This window comes from Leuresthes tenuis, unplaced genomic scaffold, assembly GCF_036924035.1.
Source record: "Leuresthes tenuis unplaced genomic scaffold, fLeuTen1.0.hap1 SCAF_1, whole genome shotgun sequence".
Lineage (NCBI taxonomy): Eukaryota > Metazoa > Chordata > Actinopteri > Atheriniformes > Atherinopsidae > Leuresthes > Leuresthes tenuis.
In genome coordinates, this window is record NW_027325355.1 from 12,267,951 (window position 1) to 12,282,422 (window position 14,472).

At 44.4% G+C, this 14,472-nt stretch overlaps 2 protein-coding genes, 10 non-coding genes and 9 pseudogenes across 12 annotated transcripts in view; all 21 read right to left on the reverse strand.

Annotated features, from left to right (window-relative positions):
• The window catches only part of LOC140291809 (NLR family CARD domain-containing protein 3-like), a 562,338-nt gene that overhangs the window by 269,397 nt on the left and 278,469 nt on the right, over positions 1-14,472 (reverse strand). The gene's annotated exons all lie outside the window — the stretch shown is intronic.
• On the reverse strand, positions 3,277-5,090 carry LOC140292901 (tripartite motif-containing protein 16-like). The gene has a single exon (XM_072379497.1). The coding sequence runs from the start codon at positions 5,038-5,040 to the stop codon at positions 3,358-3,360; it is 1,683 nt and encodes a 560-aa protein (XP_072235598.1). The 5' UTR covers positions 5,041-5,090; the 3' UTR covers positions 3,277-3,357.
• On the reverse strand, positions 7,264-7,382 carry LOC140300748 (5S ribosomal RNA; annotated as a pseudogene).
• LOC140295286 (5S ribosomal RNA) lies at positions 7,652-7,770 on the reverse strand. Its single transcript, XR_011912855.1, has one exon. It is a non-coding gene; the product is annotated as a 5S ribosomal RNA (ribosomal RNA).
• LOC140297701 (5S ribosomal RNA) lies at positions 8,040-8,158 on the reverse strand. Its single transcript, XR_011913413.1, has one exon. It is a non-coding gene; the product is annotated as a 5S ribosomal RNA (ribosomal RNA).
• LOC140299017 (5S ribosomal RNA) lies at positions 8,428-8,546 on the reverse strand. The gene has a single exon (XR_011914606.1). It is a non-coding gene; the product is annotated as a 5S ribosomal RNA (ribosomal RNA).
• On the reverse strand, positions 8,816-8,934 carry LOC140292029 (5S ribosomal RNA; annotated as a pseudogene).
• On the reverse strand, positions 9,204-9,322 carry LOC140298490 (5S ribosomal RNA; annotated as a pseudogene).
• LOC140307252 (5S ribosomal RNA) lies at positions 9,592-9,710 on the reverse strand (annotated as a pseudogene).
• LOC140299980 (5S ribosomal RNA) lies at positions 9,980-10,098 on the reverse strand (annotated as a pseudogene).
• On the reverse strand, positions 10,368-10,486 carry LOC140272485 (5S ribosomal RNA; annotated as a pseudogene).
• LOC140299970 (5S ribosomal RNA) lies at positions 10,756-10,874 on the reverse strand (annotated as a pseudogene).
• On the reverse strand, positions 11,144-11,262 carry LOC140299966 (5S ribosomal RNA). The gene has a single exon (XR_011914785.1). It is a non-coding gene; the product is annotated as a 5S ribosomal RNA (ribosomal RNA).
• Positions 11,532-11,650, reverse strand: LOC140299019 (5S ribosomal RNA). The gene has a single exon (XR_011914608.1). It is a non-coding gene; the product is annotated as a 5S ribosomal RNA (ribosomal RNA).
• Positions 11,920-12,038, reverse strand: LOC140292030 (5S ribosomal RNA; annotated as a pseudogene).
• Positions 12,308-12,426, reverse strand: LOC140299238 (5S ribosomal RNA; annotated as a pseudogene).
• On the reverse strand, positions 12,696-12,814 carry LOC140295145 (5S ribosomal RNA). Its single transcript, XR_011912842.1, has one exon. It is a non-coding gene; the product is annotated as a 5S ribosomal RNA (ribosomal RNA).
• On the reverse strand, positions 13,084-13,202 carry LOC140291130 (5S ribosomal RNA). The gene has a single exon (XR_011912423.1). It is a non-coding gene; the product is annotated as a 5S ribosomal RNA (ribosomal RNA).
• On the reverse strand, positions 13,472-13,590 carry LOC140295452 (5S ribosomal RNA). Its single transcript, XR_011912871.1, has one exon. It is a non-coding gene; the product is annotated as a 5S ribosomal RNA (ribosomal RNA).
• Positions 13,860-13,978, reverse strand: LOC140298929 (5S ribosomal RNA). The gene has a single exon (XR_011914524.1). It is a non-coding gene; the product is annotated as a 5S ribosomal RNA (ribosomal RNA).
• Positions 14,248-14,366, reverse strand: LOC140298602 (5S ribosomal RNA). The gene has a single exon (XR_011914233.1). It is a non-coding gene; the product is annotated as a 5S ribosomal RNA (ribosomal RNA).

Consider the following 14,472-nt stretch of genomic DNA (forward strand, 5'->3'; position numbering starts at 1 on the left):
ACACATGTAGTTGTTTTTTTTGTTTGTTTTTTTTCAAACTTTGCATAACCTTGTATATGTTCAACATCATTGTTTTAACACTTCAGGGAGATTTCCCTTAAACAGATCATTGAGAATTTTCTCAGGTTCACGCAAGGCACTGCTTTGCGCTTTAAACATCATCTGCATCCTTGTATCCATCATCCTCATGTAGCTCGCCGTATCGTCACTCTCTACCTGTTGATAAATTGTTTGGTGGTAAGGGTAGTCTCAATCAGTCTTTGGAACAGTCCTCTCAAGAATGGGACCTAATTGTTCAGCAATGCCTTGTAGATGTAATTTATCCAATCAACATTCTTATTTATTGTTGCCCACCAGAGAAGAAAAGATTCAAAACCTGAAGCAACTTGATTTCTAGCTTTAAAGTCATCTGGGAGTCCTCAGAACCCCTATGCTATCCAGGTACACTCTGTTGTCAAATGAACCCCCAGGCACAGTTTAACACTTGGAGGCCGGTGCTGATGGTCTGTGGTCCTATTTATTTTCTTCAGGATAACTTCTATTAAATGGAACAAACTATCCATCCTTCCATTTGCTTTACATGGTTTCAGGGGGACAGGAGCCTATCTGTCACAGAAACTCATCAACATTTGAATCCAATAACAAGTCTGAAACTAAATGAAAAACTGCAGCCCCAAATGAACATTGGCATGATATAGGCTATGTCAGCTGTCCCTGTGTGCACTTTTTGGAACTTCTCCTTTCTCAGGGCAAAGCTAAATGTATGAGGATCAAAGCCAACAATGACCTGGAACATCTCAGCACATCCAGGATCAGCAACATGGAGACTGAGAGCCAAAAAGAAACTGAGGTGTCTGCCAACAAATCAGCAAATTAAGCTGATTAACCTCCAGATGTGTCACAGGGTGATCAGATGTTTCAACAAAAGACATCAAATAACACCTGGAGCTGCATTACAGAATATAAGAGATGTGGAAGCAGCATCAAAGCTGAACAATGTGAACTTTAAACCTTGTTGGATGTGAAATGAAATGTGCTGAAAAACAGGATTTCTACACACATCAGTCATCATCATGATGTGAGTGTTCAGCTGCATAGAAACAAAAGAAGAAGCTCCACTTTAAGACTGTGTGATTCCAATGATCATGGCTTCCTTGACTCCTCTCTCAAACCATCTGTCTTCTCTGTCCAGAATGTGGACATTACTGTCCTCAAAAGAGTGTCCCTTCTCCTTGAGATGTAGGTGCACTGCTGAGTTTGACCTGAAGAGGTGGCTCTCCTATGTTGTGCCATGCGCTCGTGGAGCTGTTGTTTGGTCTCTCCTATAAAGAGGTCTGCACAGTCTTTGCTGCACTGCATACACAACACCACCCAGTTTGTGTTCGGGTGTTTAATCCTTTGGATGAACCAGTATCTGTCTGAGGGTGTTCTTGGGTTTATTGAAATTAGTTGTTTAAACTCAGTTCAATGAGGCCTACAAGCTGTGAATAGTTAAAAGAGACATTAGGTAATATGTCTGTATTACGACTTAAAATCAGCAAAGATGTTCTGAGTCAAAGTGAGCAGAGCACAGGCAGAGTTCAGTCTGAATGAACAGAACAGGAGCTTAAACCTCCTCTACATCCCTGTGAGCAGGATGAAGGCGTCCTCTTGTGTTAGTTTTCAGATTTCAGCTGTGAACCTGCAGGACGACATGAGAAAAGAGAGATTTAAACATCTGTAATATCACACTGTGTCAGTTTGTTCACAGGACTCACAACCTGTAACACTGATGCTGCTTTCAGGGAACTTCTTCCTGTTATTGTTTGTTTTTTGTAAACTTTAACTTTATCAATAAGTGGCAGACCAAACAGCGCAGTCACCTCTCCATCTGTGGTCTCCAAACCCGACTGAAACTGAGGAGTCTGCTGGAAACTCCACTTTACTCTGACCCGCTCCACCCAAACTCGTACCTGTGACGATCCTGAAACAATACGTGGAACAGAACAATGAGAGTTAAACAGTTCTCAGCCCCACCACAAAACCTTTTCATTCATTTGGATGAAATCATCCTTTCTTCATCATATTCTCATTAATGATCAGAGCTGAGTCAGATTTCTTTGAAAAGTCCATCGCTGACAGCAGCAGAAAGTGACTAAATATACTGAACATAATTACAATGTTTTCAGTATTTTTAGCTTGTGCTACTTTCTATTTGTGCTCCACCACATTCAGAGACTCTGTTGTACCTTTTAGTCCACTACATTCATCTGATAACTTCAGCACATTCAGACTAATACTAAAAAACATCAGAAAGAACAGAATCAGATCATAGAATATGATGTAAGATCACACACATCACCTTTAATCATTCCATAACACGTTATTCCAAAGTGTGCCATTCTACCTCATTTATTCTATCTTTTATATTAAAGTATGTTTTCATTCGACTGTTTTTGTAATTTGAGTAAAATCAAAAGTAAATCTACAGTTTTTACCTGAAACAAAATCTCTGTGGTTCTGATTCTGTAACTTATGTCCAAGAATTCTTCTTCCACTTCTTGTCTCTGAGAACAAATTACATCTCCTGTAATGACTGACATCATATAATATTGTTACATTTAGCTTTGATTTGAATCACTTTGAGGTTTCATGTCGTTCTTTTTGTTTTCTGAGTTTCTTCCAACATCTCAGAACACGTTCAGAAACGAGTTTGAAGCGTTTGTGAGCAAACAGGTGAAACCCAGAATATGATCCTGAACCAAAGCAACTCTTCCAGCCACAGATGGGTTTCAACAAATATCTCTGAAACAAAGCAGTTACTTGTTGCAGCCGTGTGTTGCCACCATGAGGGATGCTGGTGGTGTGACAGCCTCACTCCCATTTTCACAGAAACACAATTCATGATCAGGATGAATCCACAATTTATTATTTCCAGAAAAACATCCAGAATCAGAACATTTAGTTTCTGGGTTACCAAGTAGATCATTACTGAGAGTTTTCAAAGCAGCAGCAACATTTGATCTCTGAAACAGATCAAAGTAAGTTTAACTGCAGAATTATTTTCACATTTACAAAGTGATGAGATGTGAAAAGAATCTGTGATAAAGGAAGGTCTGCTGATTTCTCTGTTTGGCTCCATGAAGTGGAAGAGAAACAACAACATACAAACACATCAACACAAGGATTCAACTAACATTCAGAGCTCAGAGAAGTTTAGATTTTCATATGGAGAAATCTTTCTGTGAATAAAACTCAGCATTAGCAGCGATATCCTCCATGGCTGCACAAACAGGAAAAAGCAGCAAATAAACAACAGAACAGCAGCGCAGAGACATCACAGCAATGAACTCTCAGCAACAAACTGACTGAATACCTTTATTTCACTTCACACAGCTCAGCTGTGGCTCCAGTCCATCCAATCCTAACTCCAGCATAGAGCGGCTGAGTGAATGTGGTCTGGACTCTGTGGAGGAGAGTCATGGTTTCAGAGACGCTGTAGAAGGACAGAATACCTGCTCTGTGATCCAGGTACACTCCTACTCTGGAGGACTGAGGACCTGAGATGGAGGCTTTCATCTTGTTGGACCAAAATTCAAAACTGTTTTGGGAACATTTTAATGCCCAAGATTTGTCATTACGTCCAAATCCACATTCATTCCCTGTTCTGCTGATGTTCTTGTATGCGACTGCTACATCAGCTCCTCCCCCTCTCCTCTCCACCTCCCAGTAACAGCGTCCAGTCAGACTCTCTCTGCTCAGGACCTGACACCATTCCGTGAATCTGTCTGGATGAGCAGAATAAGACTGAGGTTGTCTCATTACTGTCACTTTTCTGTTCCCCTCTGACACTAACAGATATGTGTTTGCTGTGTTTGGATCCAGTGTGATGTCACATGAATATTTTAAGAAGGCAGCTCTGCTCTTTGGCTCTGGTTCTGGTTCTGGCAGTAAAACATCCACTTCAGTGACTGTCAGTGAGCTGTTTGTCCATTTCTCTCTCAGAATGTCCTGTAGTTTCTCTCGGAGCTCTGACGCAGCTGCTGTCACATCCTCAAAGTACCTCAGAGGACGGGTATTGATGCTGGATGAGTGTGTGGACTCACTGAGTGCTGACAGTGAGGGGTAGTTGTGTAGAAAGTGGTTGTGATCCTCTGTGTGTGAGAGCTGCTTCAGCTCAGCATCTTTCCTCTTCAGCTCAGTGATCTCCTGCTCCAGCTTCTCCTGAAGCTCTTTGACTCGACTCACTTCAGTTTGCTGCTGGGATCTGAGCTGCTGCTTCACATCAGAGCTTCTTTTGTGGATGAGACGGATCAGCTCGGTGAAGATGTTCTCACTGTCCTCCACTGTTTTATCAGCAGACTGATTGATGGCCTCCACCTCCTGTTGAAGCAGCTTCACATCTTTCTCTCTGTCCTGGATTCTCTGCTGGATTTGTTGTCGACTCCCCTCCAGCTCTCTCTGCCTCTCAGTCCTTTCTGCTGCAGCTGACACTGTGTCGTGGCCTTTATGATCATCCACAGGGCAGAGATAACAGATAGACTTCTGATCAGTACGGCAGAACATCTTCATCACCTCATCATGACGACAGCAGATGTTCTCCTGGAGGCTCTTGGAGGGCTCCACCAGCTTGTGTTTCTTGAATGGAGTCACATCATAATGAGGCTGAAGGTGTTTCTCACAGTAAGAGGCCAGACAGAACAAACAGGACTTGATGGCTTTCAGTTTTCTTCCAGAGCAGAAATCACAGGCCACATCTTCAGGTCCAGCATGGCAGAGATCAGCAGGAGCAGCTTGGAGTCCAGTCTTCTTCAGCTGCTCCACTAAATCAGCTAACATGGTGCTTTTCTCCAGGACAGGCCTCAGTGTGAAAGTTTTCCTGCAATGAGGGCATCTGTGAATTCCCTTCTTATTCTTTCCATTCCAGTAGCCTTTAATACAGTTCATGCAGTAGCTGTGTCCACAGGGAATAGTCACCGGATCCTTCAGTAGATCCAGACAGATCGAACAAGAGAAGGTTTCCAGGTCCAGTTTAACCCTTTTCTGAGCCATTTCCTCCATTTGGCAGAGCAGTGTGTGACTCTCAGAGCAGAAACACCGTCTGTGCTGTGATACAAAACTAATTCCACCTCCTTTAGTTGCAGCTGATCAGCTGATCTTCACTTAAGAGCTCCTCTACTATCACACAATGGTTTCACACATCCTCCCAGCTTCAGATCAGTTTGGGGAGGGAACAAGGGAACAGTGCTGGTTTCACCTCAGTCCAGGCAGGATTGTTCAAGGGGTTGTTGAATTCTTATTTGTTCTCTGTTGAAGGGAAAGATAAATTCATTAACCTTCCACTTAAAGCTCAACATGAAGAAAATTGGTTTCTCTGCATCTATCAGATCAACATTGTCCGATACTTTTAGCAGGCAGCTGTACAGGAAATGTAAATGTTGCTGTTTCTTAGTATTTTCATGCTTTTCATTTATATTTGTATAATCAGCCCTGCTCTGCAGCAGCTTGAAATTCATAAATCATGATCTTCTGCTGAAATTCTCTCCTGAATCTTCAGACTGATGCATTCAAGTGTGTGACATGAAACATGAGCTCTCATACGGCTGTTGGACTTCAGAAGAGGTAAAAACCTGCAGAGTTCAGCTGCCTGAAAACTAAAGTTGACCCCTAACCTGCAAACTTTCTGTACTCCTGGCTGGCTGGACCAGAGTCCAGAGAAGAGTCCAATATTAGCTCTTAACTCACATGTAGATATTCTTAAGACTGCATCAGACATGTTTGATCATAATCTATCTATCGAGCTCTGTATACTGACTGGTGTCTCCAGGCTGAGTCTGATAGAAACCCTCTTTGTCTCTTTGTCTCTGTGTAGAAAAGAAGCTGCATCTTAAGATGGAGTTCCTGTGGTGTTTTGTCCACTCTTGTCCACACTGAAAACACAAACAGCATAAAACAGCAGAATGACTTCTTCTCCAGCCTTTTTCAGTTGGCAGGAAACAACAAAACGCTTCACAGCAAACATCTGTTCAGAAGTGAGAAAACCCAGCTGAGCAGATCAGTGATTTCTGTGCGGCTCAGATAACATTTCATGTTAGGCTGCAGTCTGAGGTGCTGATAAAGGCTTTATTTTATGATCATGCTGTTATGCAGCTAAGTCTATATACATCCTGGTCAGTGAGGGGATTTAAACTGAGGAGGCAGGATTACTTTTACCTCTGATGAGCTCTGTTATTAAGCGGAGAAAAGCATCATTTTTATCTGGACAGAGGGATGAACGTGAGAGAAAAAGTGGCTTTAATATATTAACCTGAAATAACGTGACTGTACTCTGACAACATCACGGTCCATCTGATGCCCCCAAAACCCTGAACTCTAAACCACTGCAGGGATTTCTGTACATCTATAATGGAGGAGTGGGAGATCCTGTCAGAACTTCTATCTGTGATGAGCATCTGAAGCAGAAGATGTTTCACAGCTCAGATGGTTGAGGTCTGAAATGTAACCTGTGTGGGGACAGGCAAAGGTGTAGAAGACAAAAAGTGGAGGCTCCAGATGGTGATAGAAGATAACGACTCTGTTTCTTTCAACTGAGGCTTCAGACAGATCCCAAACTGACCTCTGACCTCAAGACTCCTGCATGATAATAACATCCATGCAACCAAAGACCTGAAGAAGTTGCACTGATCTGAAAGACAAAAGGACGGTGATGTTACCATCCATCCCCCATGATTTCAGACATTAACTCAACCCCAAACTTGGACAAACTCCTTCACCACAGTAATGACTCTACATCCTGATGAGGGACATTAAAAACAATCGTTTCTAACAATTTCTATCTAAACTATAAATGATTGGAGGGATTTTTCAACAGTGACAGTTAAGGAGTGTCATCAGGTGAATGAGATCAGCTCAGTAATGAAAACACAGTTTACACTAAATACAGTCTGTGGTTTACACAAGCCTCAGTGAAAATAAATACAATTATTATTCAGAATATCTTGGTGGTTTACATTGTTGCACATATTTTCAACACAGTCATCATGTGCTATGAAAAGCTGAATGTCAGAAATAAACTGAAATGATGGAGAATATTCATAAGAGCAACTGGACTTCTTTTTTGATCTTGAAGACGTTGAATTTTGATGGGACAGCAGCTTCCTCTTTGGTTTTTGTAGAGAAGTACAGTAGAACAACCGAGTACTAACCAGGCCCGACCCTGCTTAACTTCACAGGGTGATCAGACGTTGCAACAAAAGACATGCAGGTGGTAGAGAGAAGAGAAAAAGCTTACAGCACCTGGTATTCCCAAGAGGTCTCCCATTCAAGTACTAACCAGCCCCAAACCTGCTTGGCTTCCGAGATCAGATGAGGTCGGGCATATTCAGGGTGGTGTGGCCGTAAGCAACAATATCTGCGAACAATGTGCATTATATAGGTACTGAAATCATACGGTTACTCTATGTAACCAGATAATTGCCGAGAAAGGCTGATATGTAGTGGGCACATCTTTATCCCTGATGTGATTATTACCTGCAGTTGAAACTGAGACTCTCAGATCACTTCGTGTCTGCCAACAAAGCAACAGCAGCTGAAGATGACCAACTTCCTCATGTGTCACAGGGTGATCAGACGTTGCAACAAAAGACATGCAGGTGGTAGAGAGAAGAGAAAAAGCTTACAGCACCTGGTATTCCCAAGAGGTCTCCCATTCAAGTACTAACCAGGCCCAACCCTGCTTGGCTTCCGAGATCAGACAAGGTCGGGCATGTTCAGGGTGGTTTGGCCGTAAGCGACAATGTCTGTCACAAATGTGCATTATATAGGTACTGGAATCATACGGTTACTCTATGTAACCAGATAATTGCAGAGAAAGGCTGATATGTAGTGGGCACATCTTCATCCCTGATGTGATTATTACCTGCAGTTGAAACTGAGACTCTCAGATCACTTCGTGTCTGCCAACAAAGCAGCAGCAGCTGAAGATGACCAACTTCCTCATGTGTCACAGGGTGATCAGACGTTGCAACAAAAGACATGCATGTGGTAGAGAGAAGAGAAAAAGCTTACAGCACCTGGTATTCCCAAGCGGTCTCCCATCCAATTACTAACCAGGCCCAACCCTGCTTGGCTTCCGAGATCAGACGAGGTCGGGGATATTCAGGGTGGTGTGGCTGTAAGCAACAATGTCTGTCACAAATGTGCATTATATAGGTACTGGAATCATACGGTTACTCTATGTAACCAGATAATTGCAGAGAAAGGCTGATATGTAGTGGGCACATCTTCATCCCTGATGTGATTATTACCTGCAGTTGAAACTGAGACTCTCAGATCACTTCGTGTCTGCCAACAAAGCAGCAGCAGCTGAAGATGACCAACTTCCTCATGTGTCACAGGGTGATCAGACGTTGCAACAAAAGATATGCAGGTGGTAGAGAGAAGAGAAAAAGCTTACAGCACCTGGTATTCCCAAGCGGTCTCCCATCCAAGTACTAACCAGGTCCAAACCTGCTTGGCTTCAGAGATCAGACGAGGTCGGGTATTTTCAGGGTGGTGTGGCCGTAAGCAACAATGTCTTTGACAAATGTGCATTATATAGGTACTGGAATCATACAGTTCCTCTATGTAACCAGATAATTGCCGAGAAAGGCTGATGCGTATTGGGCACATCTTCTTCCCTGTCGTGATTATTCTCTCCAGCGGAAACTGAGACTCTCAGATCACTTCGTGTCTGCCAACAAAGCAGTAGCAGCTGAAGATGACCAACTTCCTCATGTGTCACAGGGTGATCAGACGTTGCAACAAAAGACATGCAGGTGGTAGAGAGAAGAGAAAAAGCTTACAGCACCTCGTATTCCCAAGCAGTCTCCCATCCAAGTACTAACCAGGGCTAAACCTGCTTGGCTTCCGAGATCAGACGAGGTCGGGCATATTCAGGGTGGTGTGGCCGTAAGCAACACTATTGGTGAACAATGTGCATTATATAGGTACTGGAATCATACAATTCTTCTGTGTAACTAGATAATTGCCGAGAAAGGCTGATATGTAGTGGCCACATCTTCATCCCTGATGTGATTATTATCTGCAGTTGAAACTGAGACTCTCAGATCACTTCGTGTCTGCCAACAAAGCAGCAGCAGCTGAAAATGACGAACTTCCTCATGTGTCACAGGGTGATCAGACGTTGCAACAAAAGACATGCAGGTGGTAGAGAGAAGACTAAAAGCTTACAGCACCTGGTATTCCCAAGCTGTCTCCGATCCAAGTACTAACCAGGCCCAACCCTGCTTGGCTTCCGAGATCAGACGAGGTCGGGCATATTCAGGGTGGTGTGGGCGTAAGCAACAATATCTGTGAACAATGTGCATTATATAGGTACTGGAATCATACGGTTCCTCTATGTAACCAGATAATTGCCGAGAAAGGCTGATATTTAGTGGGCACATCTTCATCCCTGATGTGATTATTATCTGTAGTTGAAACTGAGACTCTCAGATCACTTTGTGGCTGCCAACAAAGCAGCAGCAGCTGAAGATGACCAACGTCCTCATGTGTCACAGGGTGATCAGACGTTGCAACAAAAGACATGCAGGTGGTAGAGAGAAGAGAAAAAGCTTACAGCACCTGGTATTCCCAAGTAGTCTCCCATCCAAGTACTAACCAGGCCCAACCCTGCTCGGCTTCCGAGATCAGACGAGGTGGGGTATATTCAGGGTGGTGTGGCCGTAAGCAACAATGCCTGTGACAAATGTGCATTATATAGGTACTGGAATCATACAGTTCCTCTATGTAACCAGATAATTGCCGAGAAAGGCTGATGCGTATTGGGCACATCTTCTTCCCTGTCGTGATTATTCTCTCCAGCGGAAACTGAGACTCTCAGATCACTTCGTGTCTGCCAACAAAGCAGCAGCAGCTGAAGATGACCAACTTCCTCATGTGTCACAGGGTGATCAGACGTTGCAACAAAAGACATGCAGGTGGTAGAGAGAAGAGAAAAAGCTTACAGCACCTGGTATTCCCAAGCGGTCTCCCATCCAAGTACTAACCAGGCCCAACCCTGCTTGGCTTCCGAGATCAGACGAGGTTGGGCATGTTCAGGGTGGTGTGGGCGTAAGCAACAATGTCTGTGACAAATGTGCATTATATAGATACTGGAATCATACGGTTACACTATGTAACCAGATAATTGCCGAGAAAGGCTGATATGTAGTGGGCACATCTTCATCCCTGATGTGATTATTACCTGCAGTTGAAACTGAGACTCTCAGATCACTTCGTGTCTGCCAACAAAGCAGCAGCAGCTGAAGATGACCAACTTCCTCATGTGTCACAGGGTGATCAGACGTTGCAACAAAAGACATGCAGGTGGTAGAGAGAAGAGAAAAAGCTAACAGCACCTGGTATTCCCAAGCGGTCTCCCATCCAAGTAATAACCAGGCCCAACCCTGCTTGGCTTCCGAGATCAGACGAGGTGGGGTATATTCAGGGTGGTGTGGCCGTAAGTAACAATGTGTGTAACAAATGTGCATTATATAGGTACTGGAATCATACGGTTACACTATGTAACCAGATAATTGCCGAGAAAGGCTGATATGTAGTGGGCACATCTTCATCCCTGATGTGATTATTACCTGCAGTTGAAACTGAGACTCTCAGATCACTTCGTGTCTGCCAACAAAGCAGCAGCAGCTGACGATGACCAACTTCCTCATATGTCACAGGGTGATCAGACGTTGCAACAAAAGACATGCAGGTGGTAGAGAGAAGAGAAATAGCTTACAGCACCTGGTATTCCCAAGCGGTCTCCCATCCAAGTACTAACCAGGCCCAACCCTGCTTGGCTTCCAAGATCAGACGAGGTGGGGTATATTCAGGGTGGTGTGGGCGTAAGCAACAATGTCTGTGACAAATGTGCATTATATAGGTACTGGAATCATACAGTTCCTCTATGTAACCAGATAATTGCCGAGAAAGGCTGATATGTAATGGGCACATCTTCTTCCCTGTCGTGATTATTCTCTCCAGCGGAAACTGAGACTCTCAGATCCCTTCGTGTCTGCCAACAAAGCAGCAGCAGCTGAAGATGACCAACTTCCTCATGTGTCACAGGGTGATCAGACGTTGCAACAAAAGACATGCAGGTGGTAGAGAGAAGAGAAAAAGCTTACAGCACCTGGTATTCCCAAGTAGTCTCCCATCCAAGTACTAACCAGGCCCAACCCTGCTTGGCTTCCGAGATCAGACGAGGTCGGGTATGTTCAGGGTGGTGTGGCCGTAAGCAACAATATCTGTGAACAATGTGCATTATATAGGTACTGGAATCATACAGTTCCTCTATGTAACCAGATAATTACCGAGAAAGGCTGATATGTAGTGGGCACATCTTCATCCCAGATGTGATTATTACCTGCAGTGGAAACTGAGAGTCTCAGATCACTTCGTGTCTGCCAACAAAGCAGTAGCAGCTGAAGATGACCAACTTCCTCATGTGTCACAGGGTGATCAGACGTTGCAACAAAAGATATGCAGGTGGTAGAGAGAAGAGAAAAAGCTTACAGCACCTGGTATTCCCAAGCGGTCTCCCATCCAAGTACTAACCAGGTCCAAACCTGCTTGGCTTCAGAGATCAGACGAGGTCGGGTATTTTCAGGGTGGTGTGGCCGTAAGCAACAATGTCTTTGACAAATGTGCATTATATAGGTACTGGAATCATACAGTTCCTCTATGTAACCAGATAATTGCCGAGAAAGGCTGATGCGTATTGGGCACATCTTCTTCCCTGTCGTGATTATTCTCTCCAGCGGAAACTGAGACTCTCAGATCACTTCGTGTCTGCCAACAAAGCAGTAGAAGCTGAAGATGACCAACTTCCTCATGTGTCACAGGGTGATCAGACGTTGCAACAAAAGACATGCAGGTGGTAGAGAGAAGAGAAAAAGCTTACAGCACCTCGTATTCCCAAGCAGTCTCCCATCCAAGTACTAACCAGGGCTAAACCTGCTTGGCTTCCGAGATCAGACGAGGTCGGGCATATTCAGGGTGGTGTGGCCGTAAGCAACAATATTGGTGAACAATGTGCATTATATAGGTACTGGAATCATACAATTCTTCTGTGTAACTAGATAATTGCCGAGAAAGGCTGATATGTAGTGGCCACATCTTCATCCCTGATGTGATTATTATCTGCAGTTGAAACTGAGACTCTCAGATCACTTCGTGTCTGCCAACAAAGCAGCAGCAGCTGAAAATGACGAACTTCCTCATGTGTCACAGGGTGATCAGACGTTGCAACAAAAGACATGCAGGTGGTAGAGAGAAGACTAAAAGCTTACAGCACCTGGTATTCCCAAGCTGTCTCCGATCCAAGTACTAACCAGGCCCAACCCTGCTTGGCTTCCGAGATCAGACGAGGTCAGGCATATTCAGGGTGGTGTGGCCGTAAGCAACAATATCTGTGAACAATGTGCATTATATAGGTACTGGAATCATACAATTCTTCTGTGTAACTAGATAATTGCCGAGAAAGGCTGATATGTAGTGGCCACATCTTCATCCCTGATGTGATTATTATCTGCAGTTGAAACTGAGACTCTCAGATCACTTCGTGTCTGCCAACAAAGCAGCAGCAGCTGAAGATGACCAACGTCCTCATGTGTCACAGGGTGATCAGACGTTGCAACAAAAGACATGCAGGTGGTAGAGAGAAGAGAAAAAGCTTACAGCACCTGGTATTCCCAAGTAGTCTCCCATCCAAGTACTAAACAGGCCCAACCCTGCTTGGCTTCCGAGATCAGACGAGGTCGGGCATGTTCAGGGTGGTGTGGCCGTAAGCAACAATGTCTGTCACAAATGTGCATTATATAGGTACTGGAATCATACGGTTACACTATGTAACCAGATAATTGCCGAGAAAGGCTGATGCGTATTGGGCACATCTTCTTCCCTGTCGTGATTATTCTCTCCAGCGGAAACTGAGACTCTCAGATCACTTCGTGTCTGCCAACAAAGCAGCAGCAGCTGAAGATGACCAACTTCCTCATGTGTCACAGGGTGATCAGACGTTGCAACAAAAGACATGCAGGTGGGAGAGAGAAGAGAAAAAGCTTACAGCACCCGGTATTCCCAAGTAGTCTCCCATCCAAGTACTAACCAGGCCCAACCCTGCTTGGCTTCCGAGATCAGACGAGGTCAGGTATATTCAGGGTGGTGTGGCCGTAAGCAACAATATCTGTGAACAATGTGCATTATATAGGTACTGGAATCATACGGTTACACTATGTAACCAGATAATTGCAGAGAAAGGCTGATATGTAGTGGGCACATCTTCATCCCTGATGTGATTATTACCTGCAGTTGAAACTGAGACTCTCAGATCACTTCGTGTCTGCCAACAAAGCAGTAGCTGCTGAAGATGACCAACTTCCTCATGTGTCACAGGGTGATCAGACGTTGCAACAAAAGACATGCAGGTGGTAGAGAGAAGAGAAACAGCTTACAGCACCTGGTATTCCCAAGCAGTCTCCCATCCAAGTACTAACCAGGCCCAACCCTGCTTGGCTTCCGAGATCAGATGAGGTCGGGTATGTTCAGGGTGGTGTGGCCGGAAGCAACAATGCTTGTGACAAATGTGCATTATATAGGTACTGGAATCATACGGTTACTCTATGTAACCAGATAATTGCCGAGAAAGGCTGATGCGTATTAGGCACATCTTCTTCCCTGTCGTGATTATTCTCTCCATCTGAAACTGAGACTCTCAGATCACTTCGTTTCTGCCAACAAAGCAGCAGCAGCCGAAGATGACCAACATCCTCATGTGTCACATGGTGATCAGACGTTGCAACAAAAGACATGCATGTGGTAGAGAGAAGAGAAAAAGCTTACAGCACCTGGTATTCCCAAGCGGTCTTCCATCCAAGTACTAACCAGGCCCAACCCTGCTTGGCTTCCAAGATCAGACGAGGTCAGGCATATTCAGGGTGGTGTGGCCGTAAGCAACAACATTGGTGAACAATGTGCATTATATAGGTACTGGAATCATACAGTTCCTCTATGTAACCAGATAATTGCCGAGAAAGAATGATATGTAGTGGGCACATCTTCTTCCCTGTCGTGATTATTCTCTCCAGCGGAAACTGAGACTCTCAGATCACTTCGTGTCTGCCAACAAAGCAGCAGCAGCTGAAGATGACCAACTTCCTCACGTGTCACAGGGTGATCAGACGTTGCAACAAAAGACATGCAGGTGGTAGAGAGAAGAGAAAAAGCTTACAGCACCTGGTATTCCCAAGCAGTCTCCCATCCAAGTACTAACCAGGCCCAACCCTGCTTGGCTTCCGAGATCAGACGAGGTCGGGCATGTTCAGGGTGGTGTGGCCGTAGACGACAATGTCTGTGACAAATGTGCATTATATAGGTACTGGAATCATACAGTTCCTCTATGTAACCAGATAATTGCCGAGAAAGGCTGATGCGTAGTGGGCACATCTT